Genomic DNA, 17,212 nt, shown 5'->3' on the forward strand with positions numbered 1-17,212 from the left:
GAGTCTGGTATAGCAAATAAATTAGTATTCTATACATATATCCTACATTTAATAAAATGTTTTAAATCAATTATGATTAGCTAAAACACAACTCAGCATTTTATTTTTTCATTACGGTTTCATAAAAATGAATGGTAAACTTAAACTGCGCTCAGCCTTTTAAAATGCACATCGGTTCTCATTTGTAGCATATAGCATTCTTTGGGAGAGCATTCCAACATTCAGCTTAATGCAGCATATTCATGTCAATCACCTACTATGGATGAGGCAATGTATTAGAGACTTTGAGGCAGACAGACGTAGATTCCAGCTGGGGGAGTTTTGTATGACTTAGCATTTGACCTGGATCTTAAAGATGATTCCACTTTCTTGTCCAGATAAGCTGAAGGATGCTTTGCCAATGTCATCTAAACAGTCTTAATATTTATTGAGCAAACCTATGGTTCACATTATATGAAAAGCTAAATCTTATCTCCCCAACTTGAAACAATGTGTGTGGATGTATGTATATGTTAGATTTATACATATGCCACTTTCCTTTATCAAACTGTCTCAACCTGACCTTAAGATACTAATGGTGAGAACCAGACCACCAAAAACTTGAACTTTAAAATTGTTAGCCTGTCTATTAAATATATATATAAAACTCTCCAAAATGCAAATAATTTAAAATAACCTAACACCATACTTTGTACTTGCTTCAATTAAGACTTACCACACTATGTTCTTCTATTTAGTTATATGTCTGTTTTTTCCTCTGGAATTAATGCCTGAGAACAAGGACTGTGTGCTAATTCAACTTGTATCTACTGTATATAACAGGAAATAGTTATTTAATAAATAATTTGCATTATGATCATTATCACTGAGTACAAACAAGGACAGAGACTCTTTTTTTTTTTTTCCCTATGAACTTATACCTTATTTGTAGGACTTTTGTTTGAGGGACTAATGTCCCAGTGCCCTAATTTAAATCACCTCTTCTGGCCAGGCGTGGTGGCTCACGCCTGTAATCCTAGCATTCTGGGAGGCCGAGGCGGGAGGATTGCTCAAGGTTGGGAGTTTGAAACCAGCCTGAACGAGACTCCGTCTCTACTAAAAATAGAAAGAAATTAATTGACCAACGAAAAATATATATACAAAAAAAAAAAAAAATTAGCCAGGCATGGTGGCGCATGCTTGTAGTCCCTACTACTCGGGAGGCTGAGGCAGTAGGATCGCTTGAGCCCAGGAAATTGAGGTTGCTGTGAGCTAGGTTGATGCCACGGCACTCACTCTAGCCTGAGCAACAAAGTGAGACTCTGTCTCAAAAAAATAAATAAATCACCTGTTCTTATGATTCCTGAATATTCCTACTTGAACTAAATTAGGGAAATGAATGGCAGTGACAGAAAATGTACTAAAGCCCTGTATTAGTGCCAGAACTGGAATTTTTACTAAAAAAAATTAATTAGATAACTACTATGTATCAGAGAGTATTTTTTGACTATTTCTGTCATATTTAGCAAAATGAAGCTATGGCACTCATGGTAAATCAAAGATAAGAGTAAAGTAGATTATAAAACTCAAGATAATATAGAAAGGAAATTACACCTCAGCAGTGCAAGTTGAGTGTAGGTCCATCCTTTCCATATCAGGAGTGAATTTCAAGATACTTAAATAATCCACAAAATCCTAACAGGATGGAATGGGAAGGGAAGGGAAAAGGGAAGGGAAGAGAAAAGGGAAGAGAGAAGGGAAGAGGGAAGGGAAGAAGGAGGGAAAGAGGGAGGGGAGGAGGGAGGGGAAGAGGGAAGAAAGGGATGGGAAGATGCAAGGAAAGGGAAGGGAAGATAGAAGGGAAGGGAAGATGGAAGGGAAGGGAAGATGCAAGGAAAGGGAAGAGAAGATAGAAGGGAAAGGAAGATGGAAGGGATGATGGAAGAGAAGGGAAGGGAAGATGGAAGGGAAGAAAAAGGAAGATGGAAGGGAAGGGAAAGGAAGATGGAAGGGAAGAAAAGGGAAGATGGAAGGGAAGATAGAAAGGAAAATGGAAGGGAAGATGGAAGGGAAGGTGGAAGGGAAGATGGAAGGGATGATGGAAGGGAAGGGAAGGGAAGATGGAAGGGAGAAAGGGGAAGATGGAAGGAAAGGGAAGGGAAGATGGAAGGGAAGGGAAGATGGAAGGGAAAAAAAGGGAAGATGGAAGGGAAAAAAAGGGAAGATGGAAGGGAAGGGAAGGGAAGGGAACATGGAAGGGAAGGGAACATGGAAGGGGGAAGGGAGGAGAGAAGGAGGGAGGGAGGGAGGGAGGGAGGAAGAATGGAAGGAAGTCATGAAAGCATCACATATACCCTGAAACTATGTACATTTATTATGCATCAATAAAAACAAAAAACAATAACACAGGCCGGGCGCTGTGGCTCACGCCTGTAATCCTAGCTCTTGGGAGGCCGAGGCGGACGGATTGCTCAGGTCAGGAGTTCAAAACCAGCCTGAGCAAGAGCGAGACCCCGTCTCTACTACAAATAGAAAGAAATTAATTGGCCAACTGATATATATATAAAAAATTAGCCGGGCATGGTGGCACATGCCTGTAGTCCCAGCTACCCGGGAGGCTGAGGCAGAAGGATTGCTTGAGCCCAGGAGTTTGAGGTTGCTGTGAGCTAGGCTGACGCCACGGCACTCACTCTAGCCTGGGCAACAAAGCGAGACTCTGTCTCAAAAAAAAAAAAAAAAAACAAAACAAAACAATAACACAAAAAACAATCTGTACAAAAAGACATCTCATTTTATGTAAAGGGAAGAATTTTTTTTTTTTTTTGAGACAAAGTCTCCCTCTATTGCCTGACTAGAGTGCAGTGGCATCATCATAGCTCACTGCAACCTCAAACTCCTGAACTCAAGTGATCCTCCTGCCTCGGCTTCCAGAGTAGCTGGGACTATAGGCGCATGCCACCATGCCCTGCTAATTTGTGTATTTTTGGTGGGGACAGAGTCTATTTTAATATTGGGTTTTCTTAAGGCAGATTTATATTTCTTTAACCACATAATTAGAGCTACCTAATTGGAAGCCACAGTACGCTACAGCAGGATGAAAAGAGTACAACTCAACACTGATACCCGGGTTCCAGACCTGTTTATTGCCACAGATTTGCTTCTTGACTCTGAACAAGTCATTTAAATTTTCTGTATGTTTCCTCAAATGCCAGATGTGCCCTCTTTCCTTCACAGACCCTTGTGAAATGTTTTCAAAAACTAGCTGTGCAATGTAAACACCAGCCCTCCAAGTCCTCCTATCTAGTTTCCTCCATGGAGGACACCCCCGGAGTGAGGAGGCAGGAGAACTCGGTCTGCGTGTTGACACAGTGCTCGATCCTGAGGTCGCTTCTCAGTCTCCGCTGCCCAGCAGGGTATCTGGCACATGTCAGCACTTGGTAAAAGTTTGCTTTCCAAGCTGCTCTTTCTGTGTCACAAGTTTAAGCTGAAATTCAGAAAGTAATGAATGCTCTCTCGTATTTATTCAATCTCACAAATCTACCTCTTGAAAGACTTTTCCCTAGAATATGACTCCAAAGTCATTAAAAGATCAAAAATGTCCCCATATTGGTTTATAATTAAGTATGGTTAGCAACCAACTGTCCAAAGTAGCAAATAGATCTATGCCTTGAGGTTTTGAGACTTATTTCCTAAAGAAGGATTGTATTCATTGACTCACCCACTGGTAGCCCAGGGCTGGCCACATAAACCTTCCAGGCTTTTAGTGTTAATATTGCTGAGTTCTCATGGCATTTGGATTTGTTGATCAAAGCATTGGGTGGACCTTTTAAAACCTGAAAATGCAAAAAAGTACTGAGGTTGTTAAGACAGAAACAAAGAAAGCTTTCAGAAGAAAAGGTACTTCAAAAGGATTGGCTTGCCATATATAAAGTACAATAAATATGCACAAAATAACTAAGGTTATGTTCATTAGGGGATGAAAACATTTTATTTTATTGTTGGCTAGGCCCACATATAAAGTCAGGGATTACAGGCTCTTTTTAAATTTAAATGGATTTTCCAATATTTACACTTATTCACCAGTCTATCCTATCTCCAGATAAGGGAGAAAGTTATTTCCATGCCTGGTTTTGTAACGTTTTACCAGTGACTGGTCAAGAAGAATGTGGCTGACTTCTGGCTTCTCTTTAGGTTGTTACTGGCATATCAGGATTGGACCAGCAGGTCAGCCCCACTGTGAGCTCTGGGGCATTTGAGGGCAGAGGCCCTTTCTCAAGCTATTCTTAGTTGTTCTAACTCCATTCACCGCTGCCAGAGCATGGGCTTTGGAAATAGGCCGAGTTGGGTTTGAAACCTGTCTTTAGCCTTGATAGCAGAGTGGTTTTGTCTACAATGATCAATCTCTCGGAGCCTCAGCTTCTAGTTGTACAAAATGAGCCAGTTAATAATTCCAGCCAGTTAATAAATCCATGTGAGATTGTTGTAAAGATTAGAGATATAGTGGACATGGAGCCTGAAACATAAGTGTCCCTAAATGGTAGTTATTAATTATTGTCTGTATGTGCCCTGGAAACAATTTCCTTTCCAAATCCACTTAAAGGCAGAGAAAGTAAATTCAAGTATTTCCTCAAGCTGCTGTATAGTATCATTTTAAGCTGACGGTGACTCAACTCCCTTTTCCTTGCAGGAAACATAATTGGAGGGGGAAAAAAAAGACAAAGCTTCAAGCATTGCCCCGGGATTCAGCGCTCAGATGAGGCATCAGTGGTCTGCCCAACCTCATGTAGGTTCATGCTCCTGCGCATTGGAGCTGCACACAGATGAAGTTGCTGAACCACCATGAGAAGAAAGCACAATGTGACTCATCTTCCTGGCAGCTTAAAAAAAGGTTGCATTGTACGTAATAAACACATTGAGCCAACTCCCAATGTCCTATACAATAACTCAGAAATCCTGACAACCACCCAAATGCATTAGGTAGTGTTAGCAAAATGGTTAAGAGCAAAGGTACATTCCAATTTGACTTCTCCTCACTAGCTTTGTGTCCTTAGGCAAGTTACTTACTCTTTCTGGCTCGATTTTCTCATCTGAAACCTCAGAATAACATTAATGCCTATCTCTTACAGTTATTGTGAGGCTCATGTATATAACATTCTTAGCATAATGCCTGTTATGAAGTAAGCACTCATTAAATAATGTTGTTGTTTGTTATTGTATAGGCAATAGTAATTATCTCGTTCAGGATCAAACACCAGTGAGAAGGTAGAAATCCTGATCCTCTGACTCCACATTCAAGGCTCATTCTGTTACTGTGTATTATTCCACTGAATGTTTATTATTTCCTTAAATAATTAAAATATCATAGTACGGTTTGTGCTATTCCAGGGAGACTGAAGTATTCTCACTAATTATACAGAGTTGCAAAGAAGAGACCACTATCGTGGAAAATAATTTTGTTTCACTGCCCTTTGCACTTGTTTAAAGACAAAGACCCCACATATCAGACCATTTTTCAGCTTCCCAAGAGCTATGCTATTAATACCCAGGAGTTACACTTTAGTATCAAAACCAGTTTCAGACCTGCTGACTGAAAGTCTTGTTGATTTGACAGTATAGAAGCCATGGTATCTTCTCTCTTTTTCACTAAAAGGTGACATCGACTGTTTGTCTCCCTTTCAAAGTTGTTCCCTAATATTTTGCTTCAGCTTCCTCCAAACAAAACAACTTGTAGCTGCAAATCATGCTACCTTTCTGGTTCACTGCTACTTGGGCATAAATGACTAGTACACTGGCTCCTACTTTAACTACTGCTAGGCTTGGCACAATTCCAGGGTCCTTGGGTGCTGAACCTTGTAGAGTCCATAAAGTTGATTTTCCAGACCAACTCTCCATTTAACCCGGTATGAACTTTAGACATGAAAGCTCTGAAAAAATTCACACTGACTTTTTCACTTCATTTCAAAATATTTGTTTTAATTGTCAAAAAAAAAAAAAATTCACCAATATGGACCATATTTTGGGCCATAAAACAAAACAAAACTCTTCAAGGAATTTAAATCATACACAACGAACTCTCTGAAAACAATGGAATCAAACTAGAAATCAATAACAGAAAGATATCTGGAAAATTCTCAACTAGTTGGAAATTAAATATTAATAACACATTTCAAAATAGTCCATGAGTCAAATAGGAAGTCACAAAGGAAATTAAAGAATATCTTGAACTGAATTAAAATGAAAATACAACATAGCAAGATTTCTGTGATATATTTAAAGTAGTGCTTAGAGGAAAAAATTATGGTATTAAAGGCTTATATTAAAGAAGAAAGATCTGAAATTAATGATCTAGGCTTCCATCTTAAAAAACTAGAAAAAGGCCGGTGTGGTGGCTGATGCCTGTAATCGTAGCACTCTGGGAGGCCAAGGCAGGAGGATCACTCAAGGTCAGGAATTAGAAACCAACCTGAGCAAGAGCAAGACCTCGTCTCTACTAAAAAATAGAAAGAAATTAATTGGCCAGCTAAAGATATATAGAAAAAATGAGCTGGGCATGGTGGTGCATGCCTATAGTCCCAGCTACTTGGGAGGCTGAGGCAGGAGGATTGCTTGAGCCCAGGAGTTTGAGGTTGCTGTGAGCTAGGCTGACGCCATGGCACTCTAGCCTGGGCAACAGAGTGAGGCTCTGTCTGGAAAAAAAAAAAAAACTAGAAAAAGCAGCTAAAAGCAAAGCAAGCAGAAAGAAGAAAACAATCAGGAAATAAAAATCAATGAAATTGAAAAACAGAAAAATAGAGGAAATCAATTAAATCAAAAACTGGTTCTTTTAAAAGATCAACAAAATTGATAAGCCTCAGCCAAACTGACAAGAAAAATGGAGAAAAACACTTACCAATATCAAGAATGAAATAGGGAATACCGGTATAGTTCCTATAGACTTTAAAAGGATAATATTGTAATATTATTATATTGAATGACTTAATGCCAATAAATTTAATTATTTAGATGAAAAAGACACATTCCTTGAAAGACACAAACTACCAAAGCTTTCTTGAGAGGATAAAGGTATCTTTAAACGTCCTATATTTTATTTTAAAAAGTAAAATTTGTAGTTAAAAATTTCAGCACAGAAAACCCCAGGCCTCAGTGGCTTTACTGGCAAATTCTACCAAATATTTAAGGAATAAATAATACCAATTTAATGTAAATTTTTCTAGCAAATAGAAAAAGAAACATTTCTCAACTAATCTGACGAGATCAGCATTACCCTGCCACCAAAACTGGGCAAAGACATTACAAGAAAAATGGCCGGGCGCCGTGGCTCACGCCTGTAATCCTAGCACTCTGGGAGGCTGAGGCGGGCGGATCATTTGAGCTCAGGAGTTCGAAACCAACCTGAGCAAGAGCGAGACCCCGTCTCTACTATAAATAGAAAGAAATTAATTGGCCAACTAATATATATAGAAAAAATTATCCGGCCATGGTGGCGCATGCCTGTAGTCCCAGCTACTCGGGAGGCTGAGGCAGGAGGATTGCTTGAGCCCAGGAGTTTGAGGTTGCTGTGAGCTAGGCTGACGCCACGGCACTCACTCTAGCCTGGGCAACAAAGCGAGACTCTGTCTCAAAAAAAAAAAAAAAAAAAAAAAAGAAAACTATCAATCAATATCTCTCAAAAACATGATGTGAAAATCCTCAAGAAAATTACTAATCAACTTTGGGAGGCCAAGGCAGGAGGACTGATTGAAGCCAGAGTTCAAGACCAGCCGAGGCAATCTACAAATAATAATAATAAATTAGCAAGGTATGGTGGTGCATGACTATAGTCCCAAGTACTAAGGAGGCTGAGGCAAGAGGATCACTTGAGCTCAGGAGTTCAAGGCTACAGTGAGCTATGATCACACCACTGCACTTCAGCCTGGGTAACAGAGCAAGACCCTGTCTCTTAAAAGAAAAAAATTACTAGTCAAATCCAGCAATATATTAAAATGATAGAACATCATAAATAAGTTTAATCCCCAAGATGAAAAGTTAGTTCAGCATTTTTAAATCAATGCAATTCACTATATCAACAAACTACATAATAAAAATCATATGATCATCTCAACAGATGAAGAAAAACATTTGACAAAATTCAGCCTCCACTCATGATTTTTTTAAGCCAAAAACACATCTAAGCAAACTAGGAGGTAAAGAGAACTCTACCTGATAAAAGGTTTCTGTGTTATGTATACATTGTTATATAACATAATATCAAACATTCATTATCTCACAGTTTCTAGAGGTCAGGAATCAAGGTACCACTGCCTCTGGCTCAAGATGTGTCACAAGGTTGAACTTAGACCTTGTCAGCCGCGGCTGCGGTCTCATCTGAAAACTCCCTGTAGTGGAAGTAGCGGTGGGGGGATCCACCATCCTCAAAAGGCTACATATTGTATGATTCTGTGTTTTTTTTCTGAGACAGAGTCTTGCTTTGATGCCCAGGCTAGAGTGAGTGCCGTGGCATCAGCCTAGCTCACAGCAACCTCAAACTCCTGGGCTCAAGCAATCCTCCTGCCTCAGCCTCCGAGAAGCTGGGACTACAGGCATGCGCCACCATGCCCGGCTAATTTTTTCTATATATATATTAGTTAGCCAATTAATTTCTTTCTATTTTTTAGTAGAGATGGGGTCTCGCTCTTGCTCAGGCTGGTTTCGAACTCCTGAACTCGAGTAATCCGCTCGCCTCAGCCTTGCAGAGTGCTAGGATTACAGGTGTGAGCCACCGCGCCCGGCCTGATTCTGTTTATAGGACATTCTGGAAAAGGCAAAACCATAGAGACAGGAATCAGATCAGCGGTGCCATTGGCAAAATATTTCTGAGAGGCTGGCAGACCGCCTCTAGGCCATGCCTGGATTCCACCCATCTCTGTGCTGCTACTCTACGTCCAAGGCAGCCACCAGTCCTCTCTCCTCCCTGAACCCCACCCAGACTTCCTTGTAGCCCACGCGGCCTGCCACCAGACGGGGCGTTGATTTTCTCTGCTCAGGTGTTGCTTCCAGGCCATGCACTGGCGTGGGCACCAGGCGCATGGAATGGGATGGATGACAGTGCTGAGGCAGTCTGCCTGCGACAGCTGACCCCATCCAACATTTCCCCAGGCCCATCAACTTCCCGCCATCCTGCTCAGACCTGAGCAGTAGGAGTCAGGGGGCAGAAGGATGGCGGGAAAGGGACCTAGAATTCCGCCCCCCACATCAGAAAGCCCCGCGTGGAGGAGCCCTTCCTGCTGACGGGTGAGTGCTGACGGGAACCACCTGCAGCCATCGTGCCTTCCTCTTACTTCTCCCTCATTCCTTCCCTGACCGTGCAGCCCTGGTCGGGGCAGACACAGACGCTGCCCACGAGGCGTTTAGAGGCTGGCAGGGAATGCGGAGGAACAGCCAGTTATTACGCGATGCGGGTGGCTGTCCCCAGAGACGCGCAGACCACACGGGAGGGCTCCTGGCACAAGCGTCTTCCCCGCAGAGGCTGTTCCGAGCCGCATTTCCCACGACCCGCGGGAGTTCGCACACCCTGCAGGTCCCTCCCCCCACCCGCCCGCAGAAGGACCCGCGGGGCCGACTGGACGGCTCCTCCCGGGCCCGACCCGCAGCCGGGACGCGCGGGGCCGACGGGACGGCTCCTCCTGAGCCCTGGCCCGCAGCCGGGACGCGCGGGGCCGACGGGACGGCTCCTCCCGGGCCTGACCCGCAGCCGGGACGCGCGGGGCCGACGGGACGGCTCCTCCTGAGCCCTGGCCCGCAGCCGGGACGCGCGGGGCCGACGGGACGGCTCCTCCTGAGCCCTGGCCCGCAGCTGGGACGCGCGGGGCCGACGGGACGGCTCCTCTCGGGGCCTGGCCCGCAGCGGGGACGAGCGGGGCCGACGGGACGGCTCCTCCCGGGGCCTGGCCCGCAGCGGGGACGAGCGGGGCCAACGGGACGGCTCCTCCCGGGCCTGACCCGCAGCCGGGACGCGCGGGGCCGACGGGACGGCTCCTCCCGGGGCCTGGCCCGCAGCCCGGACGAGCGGGGCCGACGGGACGGCTCCTCCTGAGCTCTGACCCGCAGCCGGGACGCGCAGGGCCGACGGGACGGCTCCTCCCGGGGCCCGACCCGCAGCCGGGACGCGCGGGGCCGACGGGACGGCTCCTCCCGGGGCCCGACCCGCAGCCGGGACGCGCGGGGCCGACGGGACGGCTCCTCCCGGGGCCTGGCCCGCAGCGGGGACGCGCGGGGCCGACGGGACGGCTCCTCCTGAGCCCTGACCCGCAGCCGGGACGCGCGGGGCCGACGGGACGGCTCCTCCCGGGGCCCGACCCGCAGCCGGGACGCGCGGGGCCGACGGGACGGCTTCTCCCGGGCCTGACCCGCAGCCGGGACGCGCGGGGCCGACGGGACGGCTCCTCCCGGGCCTGACCCGCAGCCCGGACGCGCGGGGCCGACGGGACGGCTTCTCCCGGGCCTGACCCGCAGCCGGGACGCGCGGGGCCGACGGGACGGCTCCTCCCGGGGCCCGACCCGCAGCCCGGACGCGCGGGGCCGACGGGACGGCTCCTCCCGGGCCTGACCCGCAGCCGGGACGCGCGGGGCCGACGGGACGGCTCCTCCCGGGGCCCGACCCGCAGCCGGGACGCGCGGGGCCGACGGGACGGCTCCTCCCGGGGCCCGACCCGCAGCCGGGACGCGCGGGGCCGACGGGACGGCTCCTCCCGGGGCCCGACCCGCAGCCGGGACGCGCGGGGCCGACGGGACGGCTCCTCCCGGGGCCTGGCCCGCAGCGGGGACGCGCGGGGCCGACGGGACGGCTCCTCCTGAGCCCTGACCCGCAGCCGGGACGCGCGGGGCCGACGGGACGGCTCCTCCCGGGGCCCGACCCGCAGCCGGGACGCGCGGGGCCGACGGGACGGCTCCTCCCGGGCCTGACCCGCAGCCCGGACGCGCGGGGCCGACGGGACGGCTTCTCCCGGGCCTGACCCGCAGCCGGGACGCGCGGGGCCGACGGGACGGCTCCTCCCGGGCCTGACCCGCAGCCGGGACGCAGGCGGGCGGGAAGCTGCGGCGCGGCGGCCCCGCCCAGGCCGGTTCCCATGGGGATCGCGGGCCGGGCCCTCGGGGACGGCCGGGCGCGCCGAGCCGGGCGCGGGCAGCCGCGGCGCCGTGAGTCCGGGCGGGGAAGGAGGCCGGGGCCGGGGCCCTGCGGGCCGGGCCGCCACGTGGCGCCGCTCGAGGCTGCGCGGCGCGGGCGGGAGGTGCGGGCGGCGTCTCCCCGCGGCCGCGCGCCCCCAGCCCCCCAGCCCGGCCGGCGCGGAGTGCACGGCGGGCGCGGGCGGGCGCCTCTCGGGCCCCGGGGCCCCTGCGGCCCGGCCTCGCCGCCGCCAGCGCGGGAAGGCCGGGTGTCTTCTTGCGGAGGGAAGTGACACCCGAAATTGGAACCGGGGAAGCCGCAGCCTTCCGCGTTGTGCAGCCGGCTCGCGTGTCTTAGATCGGATGCACCGTAACGTTAAAGGGCGATTCTCTTGCAACCCTGCTGCTTTGGGATGGCGGGTTACATTTGAACTTGCAGGGCATTTCACAGGCCATTAAAATCGGGTTACCAATAGCAGCTGTCAGGTAGCCTGTTATCCCTCACCGCGCTGCCGCTGCTGAGGGGAGGAGTCTCCACAGACCTGGGCCCATTTCCTAGTTTTTTAACAAGTGCTGTTCTCTTCTAGGTCCTTGACAAAGACTCGTCGCAGCGTGGGGCTCCAGTTCAGTCCCTTCGTACCGATATTTAATAAGCGAGATTTTCAAGCTATGTGAAGATTCATATTAAGATTTATTCCTCTGTGATGGAGAAGTATGAGAAAATTAGGAAAATTGGAGAAGGATCCTATGGAGATGTTTTCAAATGTAGAAACAGGGACACGGGTCAGATTGTGGCCATCAAGAGGTTTCTGGAATCAGAAGATGACCCTGTCATAAAGAAAATCGCCCGTCGGGAAATCCGCATGCTCAAGGTAATTAATTCACCCTTTTCTTCAAAGTGAATTTCCCGGGATTAAAAAAGTTAAGTGAGTGGTGTTAAGTTAAACGAACACCTTGGGACACAGTCACATCTTCCTTAATGGCCTTTTGACTTCAGTGACAAAGTGGAATGTCTGTGTGCAAACCACTATGTAACGATCTAGGAAGCAGATCATAAATGCAGGGTACGGCGGTATTCGCTTTTAGAGATGCGGTGAGGTATTTTACTTTTATTTTATTTTTCTTCCCAATAGCTTCTCTCCCATATCACCTGTAGAGCTCGATTTTCAAGAGCCATCACACTTTGATAGTACAGAAACCTAGAACAACTCAATTTTGCTAGCATTGTTGATTTTTAAACGTCTGGGCTCTTTTCTCATTCTCAGCCCATTAAGAGACTTAATCATTTACCTGTTTCCAAACTGCTAGGAAGCTGACAGGTTTTCCTTACACCTCACATGTATCTACTGAGCATCATAATGTCCTGTCTCTAACAGAAGGTTTCTTCTTAAAGAAGTGAAATGATCACATTTTAAATGTTTTTTAATTAACCCTAGATAAGGAACCTGAATGGGAAGTAGCAGGCTTTGGATAAATTAAAGTGGGCAGATATTGGGAAAACGTCTCTATCTGGGCTTGGGGTGTTCTTTATCAGAAATTTTTCTATTGTGAGGAGACACTTCCACAGCCTCCCAGTGGAGTGCTGGGGAGGGGCGAGACTAGCAGTGTCTGACCACCCCCCTGCCCTGGCCCTCTTCCATACACAGGGAGAGGTTATCACCATTTCTCTTGGGCTTATAGGCAGTTGCACTTTCTCAGGCTTTCCCTAGGGGAGAAGGTGGTAATTGCATTTCAAAGTGTTCATTTGCTCCAAAGAAAATCTATTTCTAGCAGGGATACTCTTTTTCTGATTCTGAAGGTCACCTGTGAATGCCCCTGTCAAACCTCTCATCACACTCTATCAAGACTATGTTTGCAGGTATAGCTCCCTGAACTGAGTTTCTCCAGTATGGGGACCTTGCCTCTATATCTCTGGAGCCCCAAAGCACACTAGTTAGCACTAGGCTTCCAAAAAATGTTATTGTTGGATTGAAAAAAAAAAAAAGTTAACAAAATAAGCTCTTTGGAAAGGTGGGTGTTGCCAGTAAATTCTGAAGTCAGATGTGTTCTCTTAATTGAATATTGATGTACTTTCAAGATTAGGGTGTGTGCACAGGAGCCTGATTTCAGAACACACAGCACCCCACTCTCCAAATCAAGTGCACAGATGTTGACAGGCCGGGTCTATATGAGGTGGTGGGATTTGGTTATTGGTAGAGTTTGTCCCTTCAAGCCCTAAATTTTCTGAATGTTATGATATTTCTGACACATAATAAGTACTTAATAAATATTAGTTGAATACGTGAATTGAGGGTATGTGAAATGAAGTCATATTTTCTCCATTTATTTATTTCATTAATACAGAGCCCCAATTGTGCCTAAAACAATGTTTATACAAAGTTGTACTTTGTCTTTCAGAAGCTCAACTCTTGGAAGAGAGGTAAGGCGAATTTCCCCTCAGCTCTCACTCCTGATATACTGGCTTCCTAATTGGAGCGCCAGTGTCCCATGTACCTGTGTACCCATGCCTGGCAAGAACTCTCTAAGTGCTCACTGAATAATGAAAATAAAGGGTTTGGAGGCATGTTTGAGCTGGACATTGACATGTTTAGGGAGGCATGGAATGAGGAATAAGGTATTCAGGGCAGACAGTCTATCCTGGGAAAAGGCGCATAAGTAGAAAGCACAGTATATTGAGGGAACACATGTAATAACTCCAAAGTCTTGGCCAAGATGCTTGTTGGGTGCTAATGGGCCAGGCAGAGAAGGAGGTAGGAAGCCAGAATCCTGTAGCTGGGGGTTGAGAGTAGAGTGAAAAGTTTCCTAGAATACAGGTCTAGGGATGGTTAGTACACAGCTACACCATGGTTCTGGGTGGCCTATGGGGTTTGGAGCCTGAGTCCAGGGGTCATGTTGTAAGTCCCTGAGAACAGGAAACCAGTGAGGTCTAGGAAAGTGTTTTAAGGTTTCTATGAGCTGGAATTCAGTGCCTATGGGAAGGAGGAATTCTAAACTGTGAGAGCACGGGTGGGTCCAGGAAAAGGATGTAACTCAGTGGCTCAGTATGTACCCCCAAAATTTCTTCAAATAAAAAAAAAACAGTAAATAACAGGGTGAAAAAAAACTATTTTGGTAAGATTTTTAGAAAAGATTTCTTCTGAAAATTTTGGAACACTTTTCAAAATACCATTATTTCATGCCATTTGAAAAAAAAAATGACCCTTTTTTATGACATAAATTCAGAATTTGTGCTAATAAACTGCTTCCTAAACTGATATGATTCACTGTTCACCAAGAGATCCCACTGTAGTCAACTCTTTAGTGTTTTAATTTTGAATCATAAATTTCCAGGTTATGTAATTAGGCTTTTAAAAAAATAAACAATTACTCCAGTTAATATTAGCCAACTCATACTCAAAGGACAAATTAAATACCAATCTAGTGACAGTAATAAAATTTTATAGCAAAACCTTAGCTCAGAGCAACTATCCTGCCCTTTTGCAAACCACTTTCTATTGGGAAAAAAAGAAAAGAATTCAGTGTTTTCAGTCAGCGGTTTTGATGAGACACCCGTGCATAAGATAGTTGACGTGTGTCATTTGGCAGGTGTTTGCAAAACTGCATGTACCAGGCACTGTTACAGGCTCCTGCCTTCATGAGTTTGCATCTTACTAAAAGAGAGGCTGACAGTAAAAAATATAATTATACGTCAAGTGGTGAAAAATAAAGCAGGATGACGTGATAAAGGGCGATGGGGGGCTTGCTTTTTTATATAGGGTGGTTCTGATGAGTGACATTTGAAAAGAGGCCAGAAAGAAACATGAGCTGACTGAGGCTGTTATCTAAGGGAAGATCATTCCAGACAGAGGGCACAGTGAGTGCAAAGGCCCCATGGCAGGATCAAGTGATCTGGTCCTGGCACGTTCTGCTGTGTTCCAGGAGGAGCAAAGAAGTCAGTGTGTCTGGAATAGTCAGAGAGGGTGAGGGTCACAGAAGAGGGAGTTAGAGAGCTAAGTGGGGCAGGCAAGAGGGCCTCGTGGGCCAGGGTAGGGTCTGTGGATTTCACTCTGAATGAGATAGGAGCCATCAGAAGAATTTTGAGCAGATGGGAGTCTTGGTGTGACTTACATGCTAGACGGATTCCTCTAGCTGCTGGTTGCTCTAGCTTCATAGTTAGGAGACTGTTGGAATAATCCCAGGTGTGAGGTAATGGGATTTGGCTCAGAGTGGTAGCAGTGGAGGTGGTGAGAGGTAGTCAAATTCTCGATTTATTCTATGAGAAGAGCACATAGGAGTCTGATGATTGGATGAGGAATCAAGAATGACTGCAAGGTTTTTGACCTGAGTAACTGGAAGACTGAAGAGATCATTCACTGTGATAGAGAACCCAGGTGCAGATTTAGAGGAAAGAGAAACAAGAGTTCTGTTTTGGATGGGTTAAGTTTGCGATGTGAATCCAAGGAGACTTGTAGTCCAAGGAGACACAAGTCTGGCATTCAAGGGAAGTCCAGGGTGGAGATACAAAGTTTGGAGACGTAAGCATATCAATGTATTTGAAGCCATGAGCCATGAGTCAGGGTGAGATCACTATGGGGGATGGAAGGACAGATACTGAGGACAGAACCCTGGTGCACCCCAGCATTTGGGAGTCAGAAAGCTGAGGAGGAACTAGTAAGGAAGGCAAAAAAGGGCAATTGCAAGGATCTTGAGAACAATGTTCTTTTAAAAACTTAGTGAAGAAATGGTTCAAGAATGAGGGGATGGTCAGCGGTGTCAAAGGTCTCCATTAGTACAGATTTGGGATTAGCCATTGGCTTTGAAAATATGAGGGTCATTTGAGATCTTGACAAGAGCTTCTTGGGTGGTGTGGTTGGAATGAAAGCTTCATCTGCAAGGGTTCAAGAAAAATGGGAGGAGCAAAATGGAGACAGTGAGACAGACAACAGTTTTGAGGACTTTTATTATAAAAGTGAGCCGGGGATAGGCATGGTGGTGCACGCTTATAATCCCAGCACCTTTGGAGACTGACGTAGGAGGATTGCTTGGGGCCAGGAGTTCAAGACCAGCCTAGGCAATAGTGAGACCCCTAGCTCTACAAAAAAAAAAAAAAAAAAAAAAACTTAGCTGGGCATAGTGGCACAAATCTATAGTCTCAGATACTCAGAAGCCTAAAGTAAGAGGACCACTTGAGCCAAGGAGTTTGAGGTTACAGTGAGGTATGATGATGCCACTGCACTCCAGCCTAGGTGACATAGTGAGACTCTGCCTAAAAATAAAAAAAAATAGTAATCCAAGAAATGGGGCAGTCGGTGCTTAGAGAAATGTTATATGAAGAAAGGGGTTTTTATTTTTGTGGTGATTGTTGTTTTTATTTTATTTTATTTTAAGACAGAGTCTCACTTTGTTGCCCAGGCTACAGTGAGTGCCATGGCATCAGCCTCGCTTGCAACAACCTCAATCTCCTGGGCTGAAGCGATCCTACTGCCTCAGCCTCCTGAGTAGCTAGGACTACAGGCATGTACCACCATGCCTGGCTGATTTTTTGTATATATATACTTTTAGTTGGTCAATTAATTTCTTTCTATTTTTAGTAGGGATGGGGTCTCGCTCAGGCTAGTTTCAAACTCCTGACCTTGAGCAATCCTCCTGCCTTGGCCTTCCAGAGTGCTAGGATTACAGGAGTGAGCCACCGCGCCCGGCCTGTTGTTTTTAATATGGAAAAAATAAGTATATTTGAATGTCAATGGTATTAATCTAGCAGAGAGAAAACTTGATGTTATAGGAGGGAGAGAATGGCTGGAGCCATAACCTTGAGTTATAGACCTGATCCATGACCAAACATATATATAATAGCATAATAAAAAAACAATTCATGGACCATGTGAGAGATTAGGTGACCTCTTATTCTATTTGGACTGTGCTAGATTCTTTACGTATACTATCCTTAATCCTTATGTAACAGGACCCATAGCTGGCCCCAAGCTGTGGGTGTAGAACTTCGTCTACCAGGATATATGACATCTTCTGATTTGCATATGAACACATGAACCCTACAGGAAAGAATTCAGCCCTTTTCCATAACTCAGGTATAAACATATTAAAGATACATTGG

General features: G+C 46.4%; 1 protein-coding gene across 4 annotated transcripts in view; it reads left to right on the forward strand.

The window, feature by feature from the left end:
• The first annotated feature begins 11,049 nt into the window (after positions 1-11,049).
• CDKL1 (cyclin dependent kinase like 1) overlaps positions 11,050-17,212 on the forward strand; it is a 59,886-nt gene continuing 53,723 nt past the window's right edge. For 2 of the 4 annotated variants that reach the window (XM_076004041.1, XM_076004042.1), the window contains exons 1-2: positions 11,050-11,154; positions 11,709-11,993. In XM_076004041.1, coding sequence (XP_075860156.1) covers positions 11,826-11,993 — 168 coding nt within the window. In that variant the 5' untranslated portion in view covers positions 11,050-11,154; positions 11,709-11,825. Of the gene's footprint in view, positions 11,155-11,384; positions 11,994-13,518; positions 13,541-17,212 lie in introns of those variants that run through there. The other 2 variants (XM_076004043.1, XM_012757898.3) reach the window with 2 other exon arrangements.

The sequence above is a fragment of the Microcebus murinus genome, chromosome 6, assembly GCF_040939455.1.
Source record: "Microcebus murinus isolate Inina chromosome 6, M.murinus_Inina_mat1.0, whole genome shotgun sequence".
NCBI classification, from domain to species: domain Eukaryota; kingdom Metazoa; phylum Chordata; class Mammalia; order Primates; family Cheirogaleidae; genus Microcebus; species Microcebus murinus.